The sequence below is a fragment of the Bubalus kerabau genome, chromosome 13 (genome assembly GCF_029407905.1).
Source record: "Bubalus kerabau isolate K-KA32 ecotype Philippines breed swamp buffalo chromosome 13, PCC_UOA_SB_1v2, whole genome shotgun sequence".
Lineage (NCBI taxonomy): Eukaryota > Metazoa > Chordata > Mammalia > Artiodactyla > Bovidae > Bubalus > Bubalus kerabau.
The window spans coordinates 82,278,301-82,304,158 of NC_073636.1; the positions used below are offsets into that span (position 1 = coordinate 82,278,301).

The 25,858-nt window shown below is 48.3% G+C and overlaps 1 protein-coding gene across 1 annotated transcript in view; it reads right to left on the reverse strand.

Moving 5' to 3' along the window:
• Positions 1–15,455, reverse strand: part of BCAS1 (brain enriched myelin associated protein 1) — an 89,725-nt gene extending 74,270 nt beyond the window's left edge. The window contains exons 1-3 of the mRNA XM_055543359.1: positions 14,881–15,455; positions 13,561–13,671; positions 8,559–8,706 (exon numbers count right to left, since the gene is read on the reverse strand). Of these exons, the coding sequence (XP_055399334.1) occupies positions 8,559–8,706; positions 13,561–13,671; positions 14,881–14,952 (331 nt within the window). The 5' untranslated portion in view covers positions 14,953–15,455. The remainder of the gene's footprint in view (positions 1–8,558; positions 8,707–13,560; positions 13,672–14,880) is intronic.
• Between the last annotated feature and the right edge of the window lie 10,403 nt (positions 15,456–25,858).

Sequence of the window (25,858 nt, forward strand, 5' to 3'; positions counted from 1 at the left end):
TATCATTGTTATGGATTGAATGTTTGTGTCCCCCACAGTTCATATGCTGAAATCCTAACTTCCACTGTGATGGTATTAGGAGGTGGAGCTTTTGGGAGGGGATTAGGTTTCAAATCCTGAAAGATGATGCTGTGAAGTGCTGCACTCAATATGCCAGCAAATTTGGAAAACTCAGCAGTGGCCACAGGACTGGAAAAGGTCAGTTTTCATTCCAATCCCAAAGAAAGGCAATGCCAAAGAATGCTCAAACTACCACATAACTGCAGTCATCTCACATGCTAGTAAAGTAATGCTCAAAATTCTCCAAGCCAGGCTTCAGCAATACATGAACCGTGAACTTCCAGATGTTCAAGCTGGTTTTAGAAAAGGCAGAGGAACCAGAGATCAAATTGCCAACATCTGCTGAATCATGGAAACAGCAAGAGAGTTCCAGAAAAACATCTATTTCTGCTTTATTGACTATGCCAAAGCCTTTGACTGTGTGGATCACAATAAACTGTGGACAATTCTGAAAGAGATGGGAATACCAGACCACCTGACCTGCCTCTTGAGAAATCTGTATGCAGGTCAGGAAGCAACAGTTAGAACTGGACATGGAACAACAGACTGGTTCCAAACAGGAAAAGGAGTACGTCAAGGCTGTATATTGTTACCCTGCTTATTTAACTTATATGCAGAGTACATATGAGAAACGTTGGGCTGGAAGAAGCACAAGCTGGAATCAAGATTGCCGGGAGAAATATCAATAACCTCAGATATGCAGATGACACCACCTTTATGGCAGAAAGTGAAGAGGAACTAAAAAGCCTCTTGATGAAAGTGAAAGTGGAGAGTGAAAAAGTTGGCTTAAAGCTCAACATTCAGAAAACGAAGATCATGGCATCTGGTCCCATCACTTCATGGGAAATAGATGGGGAAATAGTGGAAACAGGGTCAGACTTTATTTTTTGGGCTCCAAAATCACTGCAGATGGCAACTGCAGCCATGAAATTAAAAGACACTTACTCCTTGGAAGGAAAGTTATGACCAACCTAGATAGCATATTCAAAAGCAGAGACATTACTTTGCCAACAAAGGTCCGTCTACTCAAGGCTATGGTTTTTCCTGTGGTCATGTATGGATGTGAGAGTTGGACTGTGAAGAAGGCTGAGCGCCGAAGAATTGATGCTTTTGAACTGTGGTGTTGGAGAAGACTCTTGAGAGTCCCTTGGACTGCAAGGAGATCCAACCAGTCCATTCTGAAGGAGATCAGCCCTGGGATTTCTTGGGAAGGAATGATGCTAAAGCTGAAACTCCAGTACTTTGGCCACCTCATGTGAAGCGTTGACTCATTGGAAAAGACTCTGATGCTGGGAGGGATTGTGGGCAGGAGGAGAAGGGGACAACAGAGGATGAGATGGCTGGATGGCATCACTGACTCGATGGATGTGAGTCTGAGTAAACTCTGGGAGTTGGTGATGGACAGGGAGGCCTGGCGTGCTGTGATTCATGGGGTCACAAAGAGTCGGACATGACTGAGCATCTGAACTGAACTGAACTAGGTTATGAGGATGGAGCCCCCATCAATGGGATTAGTGTCCTTATAAAGGAGGTCCGGCCTCCACCATGTGAGGATACAGTGAAGAGATGACTGACTGTGAACCAGGGCCTGGTCCCTCCCCAGGCAAGGAGTCCGCTGGCACCTCGAGCTTGGACTTCTCAGCCTCTAGAACCATGAGAAATAAACGGGTATAGTTTAAGCCTCCAGGTCTCTGGTATTTTTGTTCAGTTCAGTTCAGTTCAGTCGCTCAGTCGTGTCCGACTCTTTGTGACCCCATGTATCGCAGCACGCCAGGCCTCCCTGTCCATCACCAACTCCTGGAGTTCACTCAGACTCACGTCATCGAGTCAGTGATGCCATCCAGCCATCTCATCTTCTGTCGTCCATTTCTCCTCCTGCCTCCAATCCCTCCCAGCATCAGAGTCTTTTCCAGTGAGTCAACGCTTCACATGAGGTGGCCAAAGTACTGGAGTTTCAGCTTTAGCATCATTCCTTCTAAAGAAATCCCAGGGATGATCTCCTTCAGAATGGACTGGTTGGATAGCCGCCCAAATGGACTGAGATAACCTCAGTTCTCCCCCTCATCAATCAATACATCCCGAATCTATCTTATCTTTTAAAAATAGCTGTAAAACGTTCCTTAATATGAATATACCAAAAGAGATTTATGTCACTGGCTGATCAATGAACATTCTGATAGTTTCCAAATAATTTTTTTTCCATGTTCATTACAAACAATGCTGGGGAAAACTTCTATGATCAAAGGTCCTAAGCTAGTGCTTTATTTCTATAGAATAAGAGTTACAGATGTAGAATCGCTGCACCCAAATTAATGTGCATTTAATTTTTAAAAATAGACACCGCCAGATTAATTCCCGAAAAAAGGCTCCAGAGATTCACATTTCCGACAGCAATATGGTAAGTGTCTCTCACCCCCAAGGGTGGCAGGGAAGAGACGCAGCAGGAACGCGGATCATACACACAGTATTAAACACCTTTAAATGCGAAAAGAAAGAGGCTTACCAGCGAAAATCACACAGCGTTCCCTTAATGCTCTCAGCTGTCAGGACAGGAAGGCTAAACTCTGGAGATGGCAGGTGGGAGCAGGTTGAATTCAGCCCACACGGAACACTGCTGAACAGTGGCAAGTACTAGTGTGGACACTGAGAACAGCCAGCCAGAAAGTAATAGGAGACAAGGGGCTCAGAGGAAAAGGGCAGGGAAAAGAGCCAAGTCGGGAAGACATTACAGGGGCTTCTCCCGTGGCCCAGTGGTAAAGAATCCACCTTGCAATGCAGAGGCCATGGGTTTGATCCCTGGTTGGGGAGCTAAGATCCCACATACGTGGAGCCACTGAGCCCACGTGCCACAACCATTGAGCCCATCTGCTGCAACCACTGAACCCGAGCACCCCAACTAGAGGGTCCGGGGGCTGCATGGAAAGATCCCACATGATGCAACACAGATCCCTTGTGCCACAGGTAAGATCCAACACAGCCAAGTACATGAATAAATTCTTTAAAAAAGAAGACGTATTCTCCAGAGTGGGAGATGCAAATGATCAATGAGCACGATAGAAGATGTTCATTATGCTCAGTCATCACGGAAAGGCAATCAAAACCACAACATGTGACCACCTCACACCCACCAAGATAACCATAATCAAAGACACTCCAACCCAGGTGAACCTTGAAAACGTTACGCTCAGTTAAAGGATCCAAATGCAAAATGCCACCTTTGGTATGACTCTCTGTGTATAAACTGTCCAGGGCAGGCGAACCCAGAGGCAGGAGGCACATTCACGGTGGCCGGGGTGGGGGAGGGGAGTAGAGATTAACTGCTCAAGGGATTTGTTTGATGAAATTTCTTTGATGAAATGTGGAATCAGACAGAGGAGACGGCTGTAGTACCTTGCAAATATAGTAAAGAGGACTACATCGCATAATACACTTGAAAAGGGCGAATTATACGGTATGTGAGTTATAGCTCAGTTTTCAAAATGAAGACCCTGTGCTAACAAACACCAGCGCAGCTCTGGGGCGGCGCGTGAACGCTGAAGATGAACAGAGGATTCACAGTCAAGGCAGGTGACTTTCAAGCCAACGAGAAGAAATGAATGGGCTACGTCTATCAAACAGAAATTCTCCAGGAGAATTTCTGAGGAGAAAAAGCGCTAAGAGGTGGAGAAGTATGAGATTTCATAGAGGATGTGCCTGCTGCAAGGAGGGGCATGGAGGTGGGCCATCTGGCGGCCCGTTTTGAGAACCGTCTGTAATCGCTTGAAGCAGCGGGCTGATGCCGCAGGGTCTATGTGGGTGGCGTGTCCAGCGGGGCTGCAGGGCGCAGAGCTGAGGGTCAGGAGACTGTCTACTGCGGTAGGTGTATCCAGAGAGAGCGCGGAAGGGCAGAGAGGGCGGGCGCCCAGGAAAGGTGCTAGAACCCGGGTAAACGCGCGTTGCTCTCTGTGGTTCAGCTGCGTCCTTGGGAGTCCGCGCTGGCGGACACCGGGCCAGTCCAGGGGCCGGCCCGCGCCATCTCTTTGCCCAGAGCCGTCCCCGACCTCCCAGAACCCCCGCAACTAGCGTGGGCTCGTGCCCTCCTGCTGGCCCGTGAGGTTTAAGCGGACGCCTGCTTGGGGCAAGGGCTTCCGGCGAGGACCCTCCCTTCGTTCCCAACGAAGGGAGAGAAAACAGCGGCGCACGGTGGCCTTTCCTGCTCTTGGGTCCCATCGCCCGAGGACGGGACGCGTGGGTAGGGGCAGCCTGGAGCCGCGGTGCGTCTTTACAACACGCACCTGGTATCGGACAATGCTGGCGAGCCGCCGCACAGCGCTTGGAAGGGCTGACCCCCACACTCCTTTTCATAACTAAAAGTGCCTTCACTTAGGGCTGCATTACTTTCAGAGGATCCATCAACATCTAGGACTTGCTCTTCAGCTGCTTCTCTTGCCCCTCTACTGCCGCTGGTCTGATGTGTCCCGGTTCATTAATCTATCCGTCCTCAGCAAGCTTTCTGTGCATCTCAGAGCCTGTGCTAAACTCTGGGGTTACTGCAACAACAAACGAAATGTTTTGTTCTCAGAAACTTTTATCCAAGTAGGGGAAACAGATTTTAAAAGCCAGCCAGTTGGGGGAAGACCATGAGTGCGAAGAGCACAGACCTATTTGCTCCCTTCCCAGCCAGTGATGCTGGTCCCAGGTTGTCCCTGTATCAGGCGGCTGAGTTTCGGCGTTGGGTCTCCCAGCACACTTTGCCCAGGCATCCTGACTGGCTTCTCTTCTCACTCGTTATGGCACAGCATTGGTGGGCGGATCATTTATGCAAGTCAGGATTTTCAGTCCAAAAATTATTCCACTTACTTCTTTAAAAAAAAAATCAAAATTAGGCAGTTTTTCTTTTTAGGAAAAAATTGACTACAAACAAAAATGAAAGACAAATGTTTTTAGAAACTTCTTATCCAGGTGAAACAGAAACAGGTCTTCTGTTTCTGAAAAATGACGTTTTCTGACTGATAAATCATGCTTCAGTCTCTGCCATTCATTAGCAGTGAGAACAGCTTTCTTAAAAGGGCTTTCTTAAAAGGGTGAACGATTGTGATAAATTTGATAGAAAGAAATCAAAGGAGGAGGAAAACGAGGTACTTTTATTTCCCTAAAAACTGGTGAGGTTTCAGGTATACACACAGGTGTAAAGTTTGGTCAGGCCATACAGCAGGGGAGAGGCCACTGCTAAAGGACACTCGTGACTGTGGACCCTGGTGTGGTTTTCCCTGTCGTGTTTACTTCTTCACTTATCCTGTGCCAGTCGCTCTATACAGCTCGTGTTATTATTATTTCCACTTTCCAGGAGAGTCTCTGAGAGGACACATTTCTTGCCAAGGTTACATAGCTACAGAGTGACAGAGCCGGGATTCCCAGGAGGCACAAGCGATAAAGGATGTGCCTGCAAATGCAGGGGACGTAAGAGACGCAGGTTCGATCCCTGGGTTGGGAAGATCCCTCAGAGGAGGGCACAGCAACCCACTCCAGTATCCTTGCCTGGAGAGTCCCATGCACAGAGGAGCCTGGCAGGCTATGGTCCACGGGGTCACACAGAGTCAGACAGGACGGAAGCGGCTTAGTGCGCACGCGTGATGGAGCCAGCACGCGGTCTGTGAGCCTCCAGGTCTTCAGGGCACTCGTATTAGTTTCTTGTTGCCATTCTAACAAACTACCCCCACTTTTGTGCCTTAAAACAATACAAGTATCTTATATCACAACCACCAGCGCCATGACCGTTGACAACTGCCATGTCAACAGCTGAAAGACTGTCCACAAGGACTGAAAAGGGGTGCTCTCCAGCCCTGGGCGTAGCATACCCCTGTGCTCGGGTGAGTCATGAATACTCCTCCCTCTCTTCACTCAGCCCCCGCCCTTTTGCCTTGACCTTCCGTATATACATTGTGTCCCAGGCCAAGTTAGGGTGAGAAGTTGATTTTCGAACTAAGTCCCCGCTTTTCCATTCTCTGGCCGTTGAGTAAAGCTTATGCTGTTTTAGGCTCAGCATCAGTTTCTTTTCTGATTGTGTGAATCTGAATGAAAAAAGAAACTTCCCCACCGAGGTAGAGGGCTTCAGTCTGGCTAGGACCTAAGTGGAGATGCTGCTGCTCTGTTGCTAAGTCGTGTCTGACTTTTTGTAACCCCAAGAACCGAAGGCTCCTCTGTCCTTCACTGTCTTCCAGAGTTTGCTCTAATTCATGTCCATTGAGTCGGTGATAACATCCAACCATTTCATCCTCTGTCGTCCCCTTCTCCTCCCGCCTTCAATCTTTCCCAGCATCGGGGTCTTTTCAAATGAGTCAGTTCTTCGCATCATGTGGCCAAAGTATTGGAGTTTCAGCTTCAGCATCAGTCCTTCCAATGAATATTCAGGACTGATTTCCTTCAGGATGGACGGGTTGGATCTCCTTGCTGTCCAAGGGACTCTCAAGAGTCTTCTCCAACACCACAGTTCAAAAGCAGCAATTTTTCAGCACTCAGCCTTCTTTATGGTTCAACTCTCACATCCATATGTGACTACTGGAAAAACCATAGCCTTGACTAGATGGACCTTTGTCCACAAAATGATGACTATACATCTCTTTGCCTACAACCAATTTGCTAATACCCCTCTTAAAAGGGCCCTATGGTCCTTTTATTGGGTCTACCTGAATAATCCAGGCTCAGCTCCCCACCTCAAGATCCTTAATTTAATCCCATCACAAAACCTGCTTTTGACATGTGAAGTGACATATTCCCAGGCCCTGGAGATTCGGATGTGGACATCTGGCCTCCTGTTCTGGCATGATAGTTTTGTAGTCTGGGGTGGTTCATTCCTATCTCTGCACAGGGGTGTAGCATCGTGTGAATCTGCTCTAACTGATGCAGCCACTCTCCTGATGGACATGTAGCTCTTTGGGAAGTACTTCCCCAGCTACTCTGGAATTCAAATCAACATGTATTGGAAAAAGAAAGGGAAGAACTGAAGAAACAAATTTAAACAACCACATTTTGACAGAGCAAACACATTAGCCTCTGACCCAAAGGTGCAAGAAACGGGGTTGTGCACAGCAGTAAGTCACGTTGCCTGTGGCTTTGGCACCATTACCAGCTTCCCTGAAACAAGACTTTCAAACAGCATCTGAAATTGGCAACTGAAGCGAGAAATATAATATGGAAATAAACATCAGACATTTTGATTTTCTGAGATATTGTTTTTCAAGATGAAGTATAATGCTAAGCTTTGGAGAGAAAGCCCTCATCTACATGAGTTGTACTACTTGATGTTGGTTTGATATCAAGATCCCTAGTCTCTTACCCTCACCAAGAAAAAATACTATGCAAGATAAATTTATTTCTACAAGGAAATAGAATGGAATTTCATGGATCGATTGTAAAGAAGGGTTGTGCCTGATTGATCTCTCCCACAGTGTGTCCAGAAGACAAAAAATAAAACACTTTAAAAGTATAAGGGATGCAGGGGAAAAAAAAGTTTCAAGGTTATATTTTAAATTTGCAAAAGCTATCTAGATGAGCTAATCAGTTAACTTCATACCCGAATGATGGCCTTTATTAACATTAAATCCAAAACAGAAAAATAAACTTCCTCATATGTTGACCACATGTCAGATACTCTTCCAAGTACTGCAGGTGTATCAACTCACTTAAGCTTCCCGACGATCTTCAAAGCTATGTCCTACTGTTACTATGATTCCCATTTTACAGATGTGAGACCAGAGAGGCTCAGCAGCTCGCCTAAGGTCACACAGCAAAGCCACGACGTGAGTTTAGGACCCTGCTCCCTAGGCTGTGTGCTCAGGCGCTGCTTCTCAATAGGCCTTCATGGGAGATGTTCCCGCATGGCAGTGAACGTCTTTAATAGGAGAAAAAAGGAAAAGTATAGATAAAAAGAAGGAAAACAGTCACCCAGGGGCCCATATATCTATTTTTCTAGTCACTTTTCTCTGTTGTTGTTCAGTCACTCAGTCATGCCCAGCTGTTTGTGACCCGTGGACTGTAGCCCACCAGGCTCTCTGTCCACGGGATTTTTCAGGGAAGAGCACTGGGCGGGATGCCATGCCCTCCTCCAGGGGATCTTCCTGACCCAGGGATCGAAGCTGTGTCTCCTGCATTGGCAAGCGGATTCTTTACTGCTGAGCCAGCAGGGAAGCCTGACTTTCTCTCTGTGCATACACACACGCATACACCAAATGAATCCAAACATGCACCAAAAGACATGGCCAGAGAATTTTGTCCAAAGGATTAAAAAAAAAAACCACCAGTGCCAGGGTCCAGCCCCGGCTGATCCAGGGTATTCGAAGCAGGGACGGCGTTGGCGAGGGTAAGGATACAATAGCTTCAATTAGATATTAATTAAAGATATAAAGAGTAATAGAATGAGGATAGCTCAGTAGGAAAATTCAGTGGAGAAAAGAGGCTGAGTAGCTTGGTTTACACGGGAGACCAATAAAACTTCACGACAAGAAGTTTGCACCACTTACGTAGGCCGCAGGCGTCCTTCCGTTCTCCCGAATGAGAGGAGACACTGAGGCCTCCCCAGTCGGATCTTAGAAGCCCAGGCATAATTAGCAAGCATGGCGGGTTCCGCGCTCCAGATGGAGACTCAGCCAGAATTTGAGAGAGAGAGCGACATGGGGAGACCAAGTTTCAGTGAACAAGGCCCACACTTTATTTTCCAAAGTAGTTTTTATACCTAAAGTTGTACATAGAGGATAATGGGGGAAGGGGTGGAGTCATGCAAGGACAGCAGTTCCTGGTCCTAATCGAAGCCAGGCTTTCAAACTTATCATATGCAAAAGTTCAGGTGAATTACATCATCTTCTGGCCAGGAGGCCTGATAACATTTTAAGAAACTTATCTTTCTCTAAAGGTGATTATTCCAAAGTCAGGCACCAGCCTCCAAAAAAGCATTGGACAAAGCTGCATTTTACATTTCTATACACCCATTATATCAATCAATACACTGCCAAGGACACAGTAGGTAAGGAGTATGGAGACTTAGCAGCAAACATTGGCCCAACAAGTGAAAAACCCTTCACCAATACAATTTCTAATCAATCTTTTAACTACTCAAAGGAATCTGTGTTTAGGCAGTTTAGAACATCTCCTGCCTCTCACAGTTGGGAGGCTCTGAACAATCACATGTGGCCGGAAAAACCTATTCAGGCAGCCTAGAGGATTTCCAAAGGAGTTTGTAGGTTAAACACTGTCACACCCAGGAATTATTAACTGGAGCTGTAAGCTAACTCTTTTTTTCAGAGAGAGGTAGTGGGGGACAGCCCCCCATAAAGTCAGAGGTGTAGGTGAGAGCACAAAGCCGAAAGTAGGCAGACTCTGGTTTGGGGGTAGATGCTTGAGAATTTCCAGGGGTACTCCTGAGGCTCGATCCTGCCTTTGCGTATGCCGAGCCTCCTTCCTCATGACCTTTGCCACGGGCGGAGTGCCTCACACTGGCTCCCAGCAGTGATAGAATTCTAGTTGAGCTATTCCAGATCCTGAAAGATGATGCTATGGAAAGTGCTGCACTCAATATGCAATATGCACTCAATATGCAATATGCCGGCTCCCGGCAACCCAGGATCCCACTTTTATAGCCCTTTAAAAACTGCACTGAAAGTGATAAATAACCTGGAGAAAACAGCTCAAGGATGATAAGCTGCCTTCCCCATGCAAAGGGATAACCAGTCCAAAGTGAGCTGCAGAGGGCACAGTGTCAGTGGACGCAGGCGGAGGTTTTGGCGTCAGAGGATTAACTTAAACTTGCTACAGATTCTTCAGCGGGTGCCGATGCAAGGCTGCGTCGTACGTAAGCTGGTACAACCAAGCACGGGTCACTCAAATGAGATTTTTTTCCCCCAGGTACGTAGGTACCCACAGCAACACACTGTCCCAGATTGTCACCCTGTATTTCGTTGCCTGTTTTCCTCTTTACAGGAAGACCTGCCAATTATATATATATACACACATTACATGTAATATATACACGCATTACATATGTATATACTATATATATAATTGCTGGGAGCAGAGAGGAAAGTAAGGAAGGGGGGAGAAACAAGGAGAGGGAGAAGACAAGAGGGGGCTGTCTCGATTTCCACCATTTTGCTCCCATGTTCTTCCGACGCTCTCCTCACCCTTGTGCCCCATATTAAAAATAGGGGCAAAAAAGATAGGGGCATAACCTCAGCAACAACAGTGATTGAAAGACGACAAAGAACCACTTCTGAAGGACACATTAGGTTGTCAGGGCCTCTGGATCAGTCGAGAACGTCGACAGTTTGCAAATGATAAAAACGACACGTGCTCCTCTCCAAGTGGGTGCATCTCAGCCGCCAGCTTTACGCTGCTCTCACCAAAGCTGCTGCCGCCAGTTCAGTCCATTCCACCCACATCAGAGCAGAAATCTGACTCACAGGTGGAAAGGCAGGAAGAGACTTGTGACTTTAATCTCATCCTGTGGTTGCCAATCCTGCCTGTGCCTCTGAACCCTCTGGAAAACGTTCAGCAGTTCAGACCCCCAGGGCTCAACTGGAGGGTATTCTGGAAAGATGGGACCTGGGCATCTACACTTTTAATAAGCAACCGAGGTAAGATCCTGGGACATCATATAATAAGAAATATATGCTTGGTCTTCATCCCTGTTCCTGGCACAGAGCTCCTAACACTTACCTTTAAGAGTCAAGAAGATGACCTTTGTTATTGATAACAAGCCAGCCCCTTTTAACCACATCTGAGTTTATGTTAATGAGGTGATTTTGGAAAAGCCCCTCTAAGGATGGGGTTCCCGGTTGCCAGAGAAACAAGACATGTGATCAGAGGGCTAGGATTTCAGCTTCACCACCCCGGCCAATCTTCCAGGAGGGGAGAGCAGCTGAAAATTGAGCTCTACCATCAAGAGCCAGCGATCTAATCAATCATGCCTACGTAATGAAACCTTCACAAACGTCTCTCAAGAACAGGGTTCAGATTGCTTCTGGGTTGATAAGCACGTGGAGGTTCTGGACGGGTGGCTTGTCCAGAGAAAGCATGGACACTCCCCGCCCCAGGGTCCCTCCCATCACCTCTCCCATCACCTCCTCCATCGGCCGCCGTCGTCGAGTTGTATCTGCTTAGAATGAACTGGTGACCTGGTAAGGGGCTTCCCTTGTAGCTGAGCATAAAGAATCTGCCTGCCAATGCAGAAGACATGGGTGCAATCCCTGGGTCAGGAAGATCCCCTGGAGAAGAGACTGACAACCCAGTCCAGTATTTTTGCCTGGGAAATGCCATGGACAGAGGAGCCTGGGGGGCTACAGTCCAGGGGGTCGCAGAAGGATTGGACATGACTGAGTGACTGAACAGCAACCATCTAGCAAGCACACAGCTCTCCTGTGCTCTGTGAGCTGTTCTGGCAAATGCTTGAACCTGAGGGGGAAGTCGTGGGAACCTCTGCTCTGTAGCCGAGCAGGACAGAAGTTGTGGGTAGGCCGGGGACTCCCCACTTGCCATCGGCGACTTTAGTGGGAGGTAGTCTTATGATACCGAGCCCATAAGCGGTGGGAGCCGATGCTAACTCTTGGTAAACGGTGTCAGAGCTGAACTGAACTGTGGGACGCCCAGCTGGTGTCACAGATCCCCTTGGTATGGAAAACCCACATAACTGCTGTCAGATGTGGTGTGAGCAGCAGAGCGTAGACAGGGGAAACAGAGAGCAGCGTCTTCTCTTACTCTGGGAAATTCTAGAGCTTCTGGAACCAGTGCTGGGATTCATCTCCTCACTGTGCAGGGAAGGGCACTGAAGCCCAGAAACTCACGTGCAAATGACAGGGACCGTAACCATCATACAGTCATGACAGCCAACACGCACAGGGCACTTACTACGTGCCCTGAAACGTGTGCTTTTATTACATCTGATACTTACGCTTAGGTACTGTTATTACCCCACTTCATTGACAAGGAGGCTGAGGTTCAGAGAGGTTAAGTAACTGGCTCAAGGTCACACAGCTGGCAGGTGGCAAAACCAGCAATCTGATCCCAGAGTTCTTACCCTCAACCACTGGGACACCCTGCTCTCATATGATTTACTGATAATTTTCACATAGTAGAACTCAGTCAATTTTGATGCTTGGAATTTATAGCCTTGCTGTTGTTTAGGTGCTAAGTTGTGTCCAACTCTTTGTGACCCTATGGACTGTAGCCTACCAGCCTCCTGTCTATAGAATTTCCCAGGCAAGAATATTGGAGTGGATTGCCATTTCCTTCTCCAGGGATCTTCCTGACCTAGGGATCAAACCTGCATCTCCTGCCTCTCCTGCATTGGCAGATTCTTTACCACTGAGTCACCAGGGAAGCCCTTATAGCCTTATGCTGCTGCTGCTGCTAAGTCGCTTCAGTCATGTCTGACTCTGTGTGACCCCATAGACGGCAGCCCACCAGGCTCCCCCGTTATAGCCTTATACTCCAGAATAAAATCAAATAGATAAGCACATTGTCCAGTTTCAACACCGCCCTCTGCTGTCTTCTATATTTCACTTGTTTGTTTGGAATTCCTAAGTGCTGGGTAATAAGTAAGATGCTTGATTTCCTTGAGTTCTCTCATCAATTCCACGAGATAGGTATCATTATCCCCACTTTACAGATGAGAAAACTGAGGCTTAGAAAGCCATATGGGTCGCTCCAGGTCCCACAGCCAGTAAGTTGCAGGGCAGGGGTTTTAACTTTGGTCTGTTGGACTCCAAAGAACCCAGCCTCCCAGTGTTTCTATTCTGTTGGTTTTCACTTATTGCTGTAAATCCTCAGACTCTTGCAGACATCATACACACCCCAGAGAGTGCTGTTAAGAGTTGAATTGCTGAGATGACGGAGTCCTAACCCCAGTTCCTACGGCCCCATTTGGAAGTAGGGTCTCTGCTGAGGATCAAGTCAAGAAGAGGCCGGGGCTGTGCCCAGCCTCACGTGCCCATGTCTGTACAGAAGGGAGAGGCTTGGACCCAGAGACAGATGCTCATAGAAGGAAGATGCTGGGAAAACCAAAGAGGAGCACTGTGTCAAAGCCAAAGAGTCTGAGGCCCCTGGGAGTCAAAGCAGAGGCAGGGGACAGTCCTTTTTTTCAAGACTTTTTTTTTGTTTGTTTGATGTGGACCAATTTTTTAAGTCTTTATTGAATTTGTTACAATATTGCTTCTGTTTTTTGTTTTGGTTTTTTGGTCATGAGGCATGGGGGAGTCTTAGCTCCCTGACCAGGGATCGAACCTGCCACGCCTGCGTTGGAAGGCGAAGTCTTAACTACTGGACCACCAGGGAAGTCCCCAGGGAACAGCTTTTTTCACACACAGGTCTCAGAAGATCCTGACCTTGCCCGCGCCCTGAAGTCCCTTCCAGCCCCAGCGCGGAGACAAACACTGCTGTTGCTGGAGCCGTCCACTGTGTGGCGCTGTGTTTGCAGCCCCGGCATCTGCCTCACCGTCAGCAGGGCCAGCAGCCCTTCCCCATCCTCATCCCCACCCTCAGGACGAGCAGCCCGCCGGGACACTCACCTTCATCGTAGAGTTGAACAGTGCGGGCGGACGTGATGACCGGCAGGCCGTTTTGACCACACGCGTCCCCAGGCGTGACCTGGAACAGAATGTGTGGCAGTATTAGCCAAGTCTTGGATGAGAAAAATCAGAAAAACTCAGGAAGGAAACTCAAGGCTACAAGGGCGCCTCGCAAATTAAAGTCTCCACTTCTAGAAACCACCCTGATTTCTGTGACGCCTCAGAGAAACCTATACCCCGATCTAAAGGACAGGATTCCCGGGTTGACGAGAGCTTTGCACCGTCTATGCCTGCTCTCAGCAAGCCCCGTGAGCCCAGGCAGGACAGACCCCTCCGTACAGATGGGACTCCCGGGCAAACGGGGGGCGCTGGTGCGACTGGTGAGGGGACAAGAGCACGACGGGCCGGGAGGTTAACCACACCCCAGGGTCCCGCACACAAGCACAGCCTCCAGGCCACCCTCGCCTCAGATCCAGAAGTCGCCCGTTGCTATTTTTCTGCTCCATGCCCACTCCCTTCATCGAGCTGTTGCAACCCCTTTCCAATTTTAGGTCACTGCTGAATTATGTTTTCCTCTTTGTTATTTATTGCTGACATTTAAAAAGGTTACACATATATACACATACAGATATACTCACATGGAAAGAAAAAAAGATTGCAAAAAAATATTTGTTACCCGATGTCATTTTCGTAATAAATGATCCCACTCGTAGTTGGCATTAACTGAATATTGATCATATGCTAAGTACTTGCATATATTGTCTTATTTTGCTAACATTATTAATAGTGTAATATATGTTAAGTGCAGAGAGAAAAAAAATCTAAAAGACTAAATACGCATCTTTTGGAAGACTTTATATTTTTGTAGCAGTTTTGTTTAAAAGAAGCTTGTGTTTGAAGTTTCCTGGATACTGGAGTTGTGACAACCAAGAAACGTCTCCAGACACTGCCAGTGGCGAGGCAGAACCACCCACAGTTGAGAACCACTGGTCCAGACGCACTCGCACCTGCGCACCGATGGATGGGAATCAGTCACCATGGAGACTCAGGTTCCATGGGCCCCCTTCCCTGCGATTTCTGGATCCCTGGGCCTTGAGTGGGGCCCTAAGAGCCTGCACTTTTAACAGCTCCTCGATGGGTTCTGGAGGTTTGCGTCCCACTGAGCAACCCCCGGGAGCAGCAACCGCGGCACCGCTTGCCCCGAAAGCCTTGGGCGGGCTCCTCCTTCTGCCGTCACCCAGACCCTCCCGACCAATAGCTAACGACGCAGAGAGCGTAACGACGCCACCTTGTGCGTGTCTGCTTCCGGGTCATTTTCTTGGTCTTCCACTCTTTGGGGAACACTCATTTGGTTACCCATTGTTCCTGCAACAGAGAAAAAGAGAGACTCAGAAAATTAAAACCCAAGAGAAACGGCAGCCTCACTTCTGCATACAAAACTAAGATGCAGAGACCTGCCCAGTCACTGCGGGTGTATTATCACAAGCGCAGGGAGACCAATTGCTCATATCTGTTTTGAGGAATGAGGGAAGATTTGGGGCTCATGAATTCAACAGAATTAAAGTCAAATGCAGGAGCTTTACTTGGTGGTCCAGCGGTTAGAGCTCCACACTTGAGCTGCAGGGAGCACAGGTTCCGTCCCTGGTCCGGGAACTAAGATCCCACAAGCTGTGTGGTGTGGCAAAAAAAAAAGTGTAATAAAGAGTTTGGTGGTTTAGTCGCTAAGTCGTGTCTGACTCTTGTGACCTTATGGACTGTAGCCCGCCAGGCTCCTCTGTCCATGGGATTCTCCAGGCAAGAATATTGGAGTGGGTTGCCATTTCCTTCTCCAGAATAAAGAGTTTGGGAACCTAAAATTGAGTGGATATATGTGTATGTGTAACTGATTCACTTTGCTGTACAGCAGGAGGTAACACAACATTGTAAGCCAACTATATGCCCATAAATTTTCTCAAAATCTATTTGTTTTTGGCTGCGCTGGGTCTCGGTTGCTGCACAGGCTTTTCTCTAGTTGTGGCTTCTCCCTGCAGTGACTTCTCTGTGGCAAAGCGTGGACTCGGGGGCATGCGGCTTCAGCAGCTGTGGCTCACGGGCTCGGTACTTTCGGCTCCCTGTCTCTGGGGCCCAGGCTCAGTAGTTGTGGCCCACGGGCTCAGTTGCCCTGGAGCGTGTGGGATCTTCCTGGACCAGGGACGGAACTTATGTTTCCTGCATTGGCAGGCGCGTTCTTTACCACTGAGCCACTAGGGAAGATCCCTAAAATTTCTTAAAATGCAGTCCCAATTTTCAACTGTGTTTCATTTCTGGGGGATTATTATCATCATGAAAAGCATATTCCACATAGGTATCATTTTCTTCCTTCTTAGCCAGTCACAGCTATTAGATCAAGGAGATTTTAGAATGGGGACAGTTAAAATGATACTTCTAATTTTTAATATTCTCTGATCCTCAAACTAAATTAAGTCCTCTGTTAAAACCTCCTGTAGCACAGGCATTTTTTCATAGCACTTAGCACTACGTGTTACATATGTATCTATCATATATGATAGATATCTATATTTATATACATCTATTTGGCTATATTTTCATTCATTTACTGATTCACCAAATGTACACTGAGCACCAGCTTTGCACCATATGCTGAAGCAGACACCAGGGTTGCAGCTGTGAATTAACAGATGAGCCCCTTTGACTTCATGGAGTTGAAATCTGTTGGGTGGACAGTCAGTAACAGATAGTAAATCCACACATCAGGCCACGTCTGATAGCTCAGGGCAGCACGTGCAGTGGTGGTGAGCACAGACCAGGAACAGGACAACCTGGGCTTGAACGCTCTCCCTGCCCCTTGCTGCTGCGTGTCCTTGGATGAGTTAATTAGCCTCTCTGTGCCCCACAGGGCTGCTACAAGTACACAATGAGTTAGTGCTTGTAAGGTGGTTAGAACAATGCATGGTTCTTTATAAGCAATATAGAAATGTTTGCTAATCCAAACACCTATGGTTCAATGCTATGAACAAGAAGGTAATAGGTAACATATCTATTATTATATATGAACATTAACGGGGGCACAAAAGAGGGCAGGAAGCGGCAACACTGGGTAGGATGGTTCTGAATAAAGTACAACTGATCCAGACTTAACTTTGAGGGCAATACAGAACACTTGGCTTCCATCTCCCGTCCCCATTAGCTGTAAGCACCGTGAGGGCAGGGACTGTCTCTCGTTACCCACCATTATAGCTCAGCACTGCATCTGCACTGATCAGGTGTCGAATTATAACTTATTAGTTGAGTGGAGGGAATAATTATTAGTAACAATCTCTCACCCCGCAGCACTGAACTAGGCCCTAACCCACGTTATCCCTAAACCCTTCAAGAGCCTCGCGACAACACTAATGACGAGAGTTCACAACTGTCCGCACGTCCTCAGCTCCAAGCGCCGCTTTCCCAGGGCGCACCCTGCGGCGTCTCGCGTGGCCCGCGTGCCCGCGTGAAGCAGGCGTCACCATCGTGTCGCTCTAGCCGAGAGGAAGCGGAGCCACAAGGCGGTAAAGTCACCTTCCAAAGGTCAGCTGGTTAAAGACGGCAGGGGGAGATTCCTGCACAGGCTGCCTCTGCTCCAGCTGTGGAATGTTCCCCGCAGAATTCCCTTCCCCTGGAAAGGAGGGAACGGAGTCTCCGGAACACGCCCAGGACGCCCATCCAGAGAAGGGCCGCGTGAGGTCTTGACCCGGAGGATGTCTGCTTCCGGAGGTGGGGCTCCTCCAGTCCCTCTGTGCTGCCTGACTAGTGAAAGCTGCTTTTTCACGCACACAGTGATTCCAATGCAGCCCTTCTCCAAAGACCTGGCTGCCAACTCATCAGCCTGCTGGCTTTTGGAATAACAGCCAGGGATTTTAATTCCTGGCCAAACGCAGCCAATGCATCTCCAAGGATTTCCATGGGAGGAGACTTGAGTAATCAGAAATTTGGGAGGCCCCAAAAGGGCTTTCTTGGGGGAAACTGGTAGATATCAGAATCGGGATTTTATGTATTAACCACAGGTCATTACAACAGGTAATAAAGCTGGACAGCCGTAAAACATACAGGACCCCAGTTATGTTGCAATATTTTCTGTTTATAAAGTCCAAGATATCCATACTCCCAATAGGCCATCGCTTCATCTATAAATGGGATACTATGAAAATAATATTGAATATTCAAGGCCAGGGCCAGCAAATGACAGCTGGGGAACAAATCCAGTCCACCGCCTGTTTTAGGCTGGCCTGTGTGCTAAGAATGGATTTTACACTTATAAAGGGTTGGGGGAAAAAATCAGAAGAATCATAGATTGTGACACATAAGAATTATATGAAATTCAAATTGTGGTATCCATAAATAAAATTCTATTGGAAGACAGCCATGCCCATTCCTTTATCTATAGTCTACCTACAGCTGCTTCATGTACTGAGGCAGAGCTGAGGCGTTTCAACAGAGACCATATGGCTGCAAAGCCTAAGATATTTACTGCCTGGCCTTTTCTAGAAAGTTTATAGGTTTTGCTCAACATCAGCCTCGGTAACATATACTCATTTTGCAAATAATGAGGTTGAAGCAGCTTAGAGATTAAGTGTTGCCCAAATTAAGAGTGACCAGGAGCTGAACCCACTGTGTTTAAGAGTAACGACAACTCTAACAACCATAGTAATGATGAGACAGAAATAGTAGGGGCTCCTCTGGCGGCTCAGCGGTAAAGAGCCCGCCTGCCGGTGCAGGAGACACGGATCTGATCCCTGGTCCAGGAAGTCCCACGTGCCTCGGAGCAGCCAGGCCTGTGTGCCGCAGCTGCTGCGGCGTGGGCCTGCGAGCCGGGACCAGCAACTCCTGGGCCCATGAGCGCAGCGACTGCAGCCCTCACCCCGAGAGCCCGTGCGCTACAACACGCGGAGCCTCCGCAGCGAGAAGCGCCTGCGCCGCATCTGGAGAGCAGGCCCCTCCGGCAACGTGAGAAAAGCTTCGCACAGCAAGAGACACCCGGCACAGCTTCAATAAATAACGTTATGTTTGAACGATAGTAATATTAATAAAAAAAAAATGTAGTTTAGTTGCTAAGTCATGTGTTAGTCACTCAGTCATGTCTGACTCTTTGTAACCCCATGGACTGTAGCCCGCCGGGCTCCTCTGTCCATGGGATTCTCCAGGCAAGAAGACTGGAGTGGGTAGCCATGCCCTTCTCCAGGGTATCTTCCCGACCCAGGGATGGAACCTGTGTCTTCTGCTTTGGCAGGCGGATCCTTTACTGCTGAGCCACCAGGGACGCCCTGATATAATAATAACAACAAATTTGGTGGGTGCTCATCACCTGCTGGGAAACTGTCCTGAGAGCTCCACGTGCCGTAAATGAATTTACTCCTTACAACAAATCCACACGGCAGAGGTGTCATCGCTCCAATTTTACAGATGAGAAAACTGAAATTCGTAGGTTAGATGCCTCAATTGACCAAGGCCATTTGCAAAAATGTATACACAGTAGATGATGTCTCCATCTAAATCTAGCTTTTTCAAAATTAAAAATAATTTACCAATGGGCTTACAAACTTTCAAAGCTCCTATTATTCAATTTACATTTAATCCAATTTGGGAGGTAACTTCAATTAAAATGTTTGAGGTTATGAAAAATCTTTGCCCTGAGAGAGTTGTGGTGCGTGCAGACAGGACAGAAACTTTCAACCCGAAAGCGTCTGGGTTCCATATCCCGACCATTGCAGGTTTTAAGGCGCCTCTCCGGCAGTGTCGAGGCCAAATGGCCTGAAAGAAGGAAAATACATTTGCACGTCTTTTGCAGGGACAACTTGGACTCAGATAACATTGGTTTCCGCCAGCAGTTACAACATATGTGTTGTGAAACTGCTTCTGCCTTTCAAATTTTGCAAGGGGCCAGATTTCCATGAGACGAAAACAGGCGGTTACTGCCACCTATCGGTCAACGTCAGTATTGGCCGAAACTAACGTATTCGGCCTGCGGTGCACGTGTGCTCAGTCCTGTCCGACTGTGCGACCCCATCGACCGCAGCCCGCCAGTAAGGCCAAAATGTCTGGGGACATCAAAGGAAATGCTTTCACGTTTAGCAATTAAACTTTTCGTTAAAGGTTTACATGAGCACGGCAAGTCCTTTTGAGCCCCAAAGATGTTGCTGCTGTTTTTAGTCGCTGGGTTGTGTCCAACTCTTTGCGACCCCACGGACTGTAGCCCACCAGGCTCCTCTGTCCATGGGATTCTCCAGGCAAGATACTGGAGTGGGCTGCCATGCCCCCCTCCAGGGGATCTTCTTGATCCAAGGATCGAACCTGCGTCTCCCACACTGCAGGCAGATTCTTTACCGTCTGAGCCACCAGGGACGCCCACCCCAAAGATGGTACAATTAATAAGGTAGTAATGTTGATCACAGCTGACTGGGGATGTGCCAGTGCTGAGACCTCTAAGTAGAGAGCAGTGCCGTCAAATAAGGGTGTGGGCTCTGGGGGCTAAACACCCAGGTGCGAGTCCCCACTCAGCCACCTACTGAATGAGTGACACTGGGCAAGTTACCGAGCCTCACGGGGCCTCAGCTTCCTCTTCTGTAAAATGGGGATAATAAGGGCACACACTCAAGAGGTCGCTGTGAGAGTTCAAGGCACTAATACATAGAAGGTGCCCCAAACAGGGTGTGGCACGTGGTGAAGGGGTGCCCTGAAGGTTCTTCATGGTTAGAAGTATCACCATGATCATCACCGATACTCTCAGAGTTGTCTGATACAAGCAACTAAAGAACTGGGCAGCACTTCCGATTTCCGTGATCACCTCACACAGTCGGGCCGGGATCCCGGATCTGTATTTTCAGCAAGTGCACACAGGTATGGGGGCTGTGATAGAGAGCAACCCCCAGGATGTCCTGGGGATGAGGACATTCTGGGGAGGCGGGCCTTTCCTGTTACAGCCAGGGAAGTCCTAGGCAAGCCAGGATGAGTTGATCACCCTGAAAGCCGTGTCAGGGACTCTGTGTGGCAGGAAACCTTTTTATCCCCATTTAGCAGATGGCAAAACTGAGGCTGCAGGTGGTCCAGACTGGACCATTCCTGTCTGTGATGAAGCTTCCTCCGGTCTCCAACAGAGGAGAAGAATAAATCAGATGATGAGTTTTATCCATCAAGAAAAACATATTCTTTGAAAGAGCTCAGTTTTTATTTTGGAAAAAAAAAATTGAAGGTGGTATCAAAACACCCTTTAATGACCTGATGGTGTACATAGTTTTGTTCTTATGAATGTTCTTTAATCTGATATTAAGCACAAGTCTCCATATGGCAGAGAGGCTGATTTTTGAGATTAGACTCAAGGGCCTAGCATTTGGAGAACGTGGGCTAGGGTCTTTGGCTGGGGGTCATTCAGATGAGAAAGTCTCCCTACTTCTCCATTTCCCAGCTCTGTTACAGAGGCCAGTCTTCACACTGTTACACATTCCAACCCCCATGGGAGATTTCAGTCCCTGTGTCCAGGCCCCGCCAGACCCATCCCATCAGAACCCCTGGCTGGGGCCCGGGCATCAGAATATTTTCAGGATCTCCGGGTGACTTCCACGATGGCGAGGGCTGAGAGGTGCCATCCTGGACATTTTGGGCCAGGGACTCCCCCAGATGCTGGCTCCCCTGGTACATAGAACCAAGGACCGGATTCTCAGAGAGAGGAAGGGCATTGGCTTTCAACGTCCACAAATCACAGCCATCTCAACAAGTCTGAAGATGTTTGCAACCCTTTCAAAGCACTCTTTTTTTTTTTTTTGGCCAAACTGTCCACGTGGCATGCAGGATTTCAGTTTCCTGACCAAGGATCGAACCCAGGCCACGGCGGCGATGGTGGCAAATCCTAACCTCTAGGCCAGCAGGGAACTCCTGAGGCGGCTGCTCTTATTGTCCCCGTTTTACGGACGCATCACGTGAGTCCAGAGAGCCTGAATTCCTTGCCTAAGACCAGGCTATGAGCTGAATTATGTTCCCCTCCAAATTCACATGTAGAAACCCTAACCCAGCATGACTGTATTTAGAGACAGACTAGAGGAAGTTATAAGGGTGGGGCTCTAATCCTAAGGATTAGCACCCTTATAAGAGAAAACACCCAAGAGCTTGCTTTCTCTCTCTACCATGTGAGGACCCCACAAGAGGTCAGAGGTGTGAGGGCTGCAAGTGAGGAAAAGAACTTCCACCAAAACCAGAATTAGTTAGGATCTTCCTCTTGGATTTATTAGCCTCTAGGGTTGCGGGGAAACAAATATCTGTCGTTCAAGTCACCCAGTCTATGGGTGGCTTGTTTGTTTTTTTTGGTTACACTGTTTGAGTTGACTAATACAGATCATCACCTAGTAAGAGGGAGCATCAGGACTTAACCCTTAGCAGCCTGGCTCCACAGTTCAAGCTCTAAACTTTTTCTTACTCTTATTATCTCCTCTATCATATAAGTTATGCTAAATTTTATTAAGTATTTGCATATAATGTAATACAGCATAGACTATAAAATATTTATTGCATATCTGTTTTTGCAATGAGAAATCAAAATCATAACTAGTCAAGGAACATAGCCAGACCTAAAGTGAATAAAAAATTGAAAAGTCATCAATAATCTTTGGAAAGATTTAGCCCAAGGGCTTGGCAGCAGTCAGATGAGAAAACAGTTCTGACTGTTTATTTCACTTATCAGTGTTGTAATCACTCTAGCTCTGTTTTGACCCACAAGTGAATTGGCCATTCAGGGAAGTTTCTTTTGCATCTCTCCTCCTTTACTCCAGGGATTGGTGTTCATGGGGCCTTCTTTAATGTACTTAATCAATTAATCAATTTTAGAGGGTTTTAACTGAATGACTTTGACATGTAACATTTATAAGTTTAAGGCGCAACATGTTTTACTTTGATACATTTATATATTGTAATATGGTTGCCAATACAATGATATTTACCATATGATGCAATTAAATGTCTGTATTCATTTCCTGTGCCCTCAGTCTCTACTACTCCTTACAAGTTTCTTCCCTTAAACACCTTTCCTCTTATCCCCGCCCACCCCTCCCACCACTGACTCTTCATTGAGTTACAAGTTAATGATGTGTCCTCCTTCTCCAAACAGATCAAACACCAAACGTGGGACCAGCTGCCCTGGAGAAAGAGCGTTTCCGCAGCGGCCACTGTCAGATGGAGGAGGAAGTCCTCAAAGGGCGCAGTGGTGCCAGAATTAGTCACTGGATAAACGGAAACACCTTTGATCAATGCAGCGGAATGTAGGTAAATGGGGGCCCTTCTCACCACCCGCTGAGGGCGGTGCCAACAGGAGCAGGCTGGCATGCCCAGCAGGACAAGCCCTCTGCCCCCAGCTCCAAAGACAGCACCAAGGTGAGTGACGAGAACAGATGTGCCGGGCCCTGTGGCCCTGCACCCCTCGTGGCCCCGCACCCCCCGTGGCCCCGCACCCCCCGTGGCCCCGCACCCCCTGTGGCCCTGCACCCCCCGTGGCCCTGCACCGTGACACGGGCTGCTGTGTGCAGAGAGGGCTGAAAGCCGTTCCTCTCTGTGCCCCGTGGCCCCGCACCCCCCGTGGCCCTGCACCCCCCGTGGCCCTGCACCCCCCATGGCCCCGCACCCCCCGTGGCCCCGCACCCCCCATGGCCCTGGACCGTGACACGGGCTGCTGCGTGCAGAGAGGGCTGAAAGCCGTTCCTCTCTGCGCCCCCAGCCCTGCGCCCAGAGCCCTGGTATGTGTGGGTTCAGGGCGATGGCCTCCTTATCAAAGCGCTGCTGAGTGTTTGAGGAGATCTGGGAATTGAGGTCCTGCTACTGGAATGCTTTCTTGTGTTTGCATCCCTTTACCCATCGCAGTTCCTAGAAGCCTCAGAGCTCAGCATCTTATCCCGCGTGTTGCCCCAAACATCTTTAGGCTAATAGTGATGGCAGGTAACATTAGCCTCAGCCTTACTATGAGCTTGGCAGGGTCAGGAGTGGGGTGGGGCAGGAGAGGCGTCAGGGCGCAAAATGCAAGGAGGCGACCCCTTCAAGGTTGGGCAGATACCGTGGGCACCTCAGAGTGAGTGCCTCCCCGCGTTGCCCCTGCAAGGAGCCCAGCACTGGGCACTTGACTTCCATTGTTTGTGTTTTCTCTTACAGCAGCCTGTTATCCCCCCATTACGCAGATAAAGAGACTGAGGCTTAATGATGCAAGCCCTTCACCCTGAGAATGTAAACTCCTTGGGGGCAGGTACCCCACTTATCCTGCTTGCATGAGTGTGCCCTCAAGTTATATCTGCTGATTTAATGGATAAAGGAGAGTAAAGTAACCCTGATCAGATAGGAAGCTCTGGTGAGGCAGAGCTAAGCTTGAACCTGGTTCCACAGGACTAAGGCATTCAGACCCTTCAGGCTGCCCAGCCCAGCTCTGGGCAGCAGGAGAGGCTGCTGACACGGTGACTCTCCACCAACGTTTGAGCCGCCAGCGGCTCGGGCGGGCCTGCAGGAGCGGGCCCGCCCTCCCGGGCCTTTCCCAAACCTCCCTGTGCGTCCCTGTTGCCACCAGAAGCCAGACAGGATGGGCTCAGCCAGGTCTGGTTCTCTCCTGAAGCACATGCCTTTCCCTACAAAGACAACCCTTCCCGAGTTTCAGAACCCTTTGGGAAAAAACAGCCACCCTGATTTGGGACTCCTTCAATCAAAATCCATGTTTGCAGGGCCCTCCCTTGGTTTTAATTTAGGGGCAGAGCAAGGATCTATACAGCTTCCCAGGTGGCTCATTGGTAAAGAATCTGCTTACCAATGCAGGAGACACAGGTTCAATCCCTGAGTCTGAGAGATTCCCCTGGAGAAGGAAATGGCAACCCACTCCAGTATCCTTGCCTGGGAAATCCCATGGACAGAGGAGCCTGGCAGGGTACAGTCCATGGGGTCACAAAGAGTTGGACAGGACTGAGTGATGGAGCGTGTGTGTGCACGCACGCACACACACACACACACCCCAGGATCTATACACTCCTGGCCTCTAAGGCAGCTCAACTCTAGCAGGGCATGATGAGAGTGGGGTCAGATGCTTCCTGGTGAAAAATTTAAGGGGTTCCAGAAAACTCAGCCATCAAGATAAATAATACATATATATATTTCAATAATATATTATCTTAAAAAAACAGAATTAATGCTGGGAGTTGTTCTTTACAAAATGTGTGGTTACTTGGTTCATTGTGGATGTTTTCATATTCATTGAGAAATTTAAAAATATTGCTTTAAAATATAATTTATCTCAAAGATGGAGTTTTTTGGTGTCTCTTAAATTCTGCCCCCAAGGAGAGGACAGAGCCTCACTCATCCCACTGAAGTCGGCTCTGACGGGAGCCCAGTTTCACAGCTTCCCTTCCGTGAGATCCAGGAGTCCCTGCCCACCCCTCCGCAACCTCATTTTCCTGATATCACATGGAGATGCTGACAACAATAAGAATAACAGCTGATGCTAATTAAGCGCATCGGTAGGTGTTCCCTGCCTTGGTCCCTCAGCCCTCGTGGATGTCACTTTCATCTCGAGACTATTAACTTGCCTATTTTACAGATGAAGACACTAAAGCTCAGAGAATGAAGTCACCCACCCCAGGGCACCCAGCCGGTCAGTGGTGGGGTTGAGACTGGATTGGGCATCAGTCGGGCTCCAGACCACCTGCTCTCTCATCACCATGGCTATTCAAGGCAGTAAATGGAGTTTCTGAGGGCAATGCAGATTTCTGGAGTCTGCTGCTGGGATCTGAATCCTGCAGGTGCCTCCAGGGGAGGTCTTGAATGTTAAATAAGAATTTATGTCAAGAGCCAGATTCACAAAAGTCCCTGGGGAAGTCCTTCTCCCTGTCCCCTTCACCTCCTTAGCACTGCCCCTAGACACAGACTCAAAGTTGGCTCTGCACTGGGGGGCTGTAGTTCTGATGGTGGTCCCCCAAGCACACAGCATGCCCCTCCATCCACTTGACTCTCCCCCTAAGGTTTACACTTGAAATGACACGCAACGGGTCCATGCAAATAGGAGTTATTCCTGCTGTTTTGAACTCAACACTACTCACATTATCATGTAGTCCTTGTATCCTTTTAGAAAGGGCTATCTTTGGGTCCATTTCACAGATGGTGAAACTGAGGCCCTCGCAGACCCAACACCACACAGTGACTTACTGGCAGAGCCAGGGTCAAGCTCAACCCTCTCTGGCCTCTGGCTTCTACAGTTCATCGCCTACAAATAACAAAAAGAACAA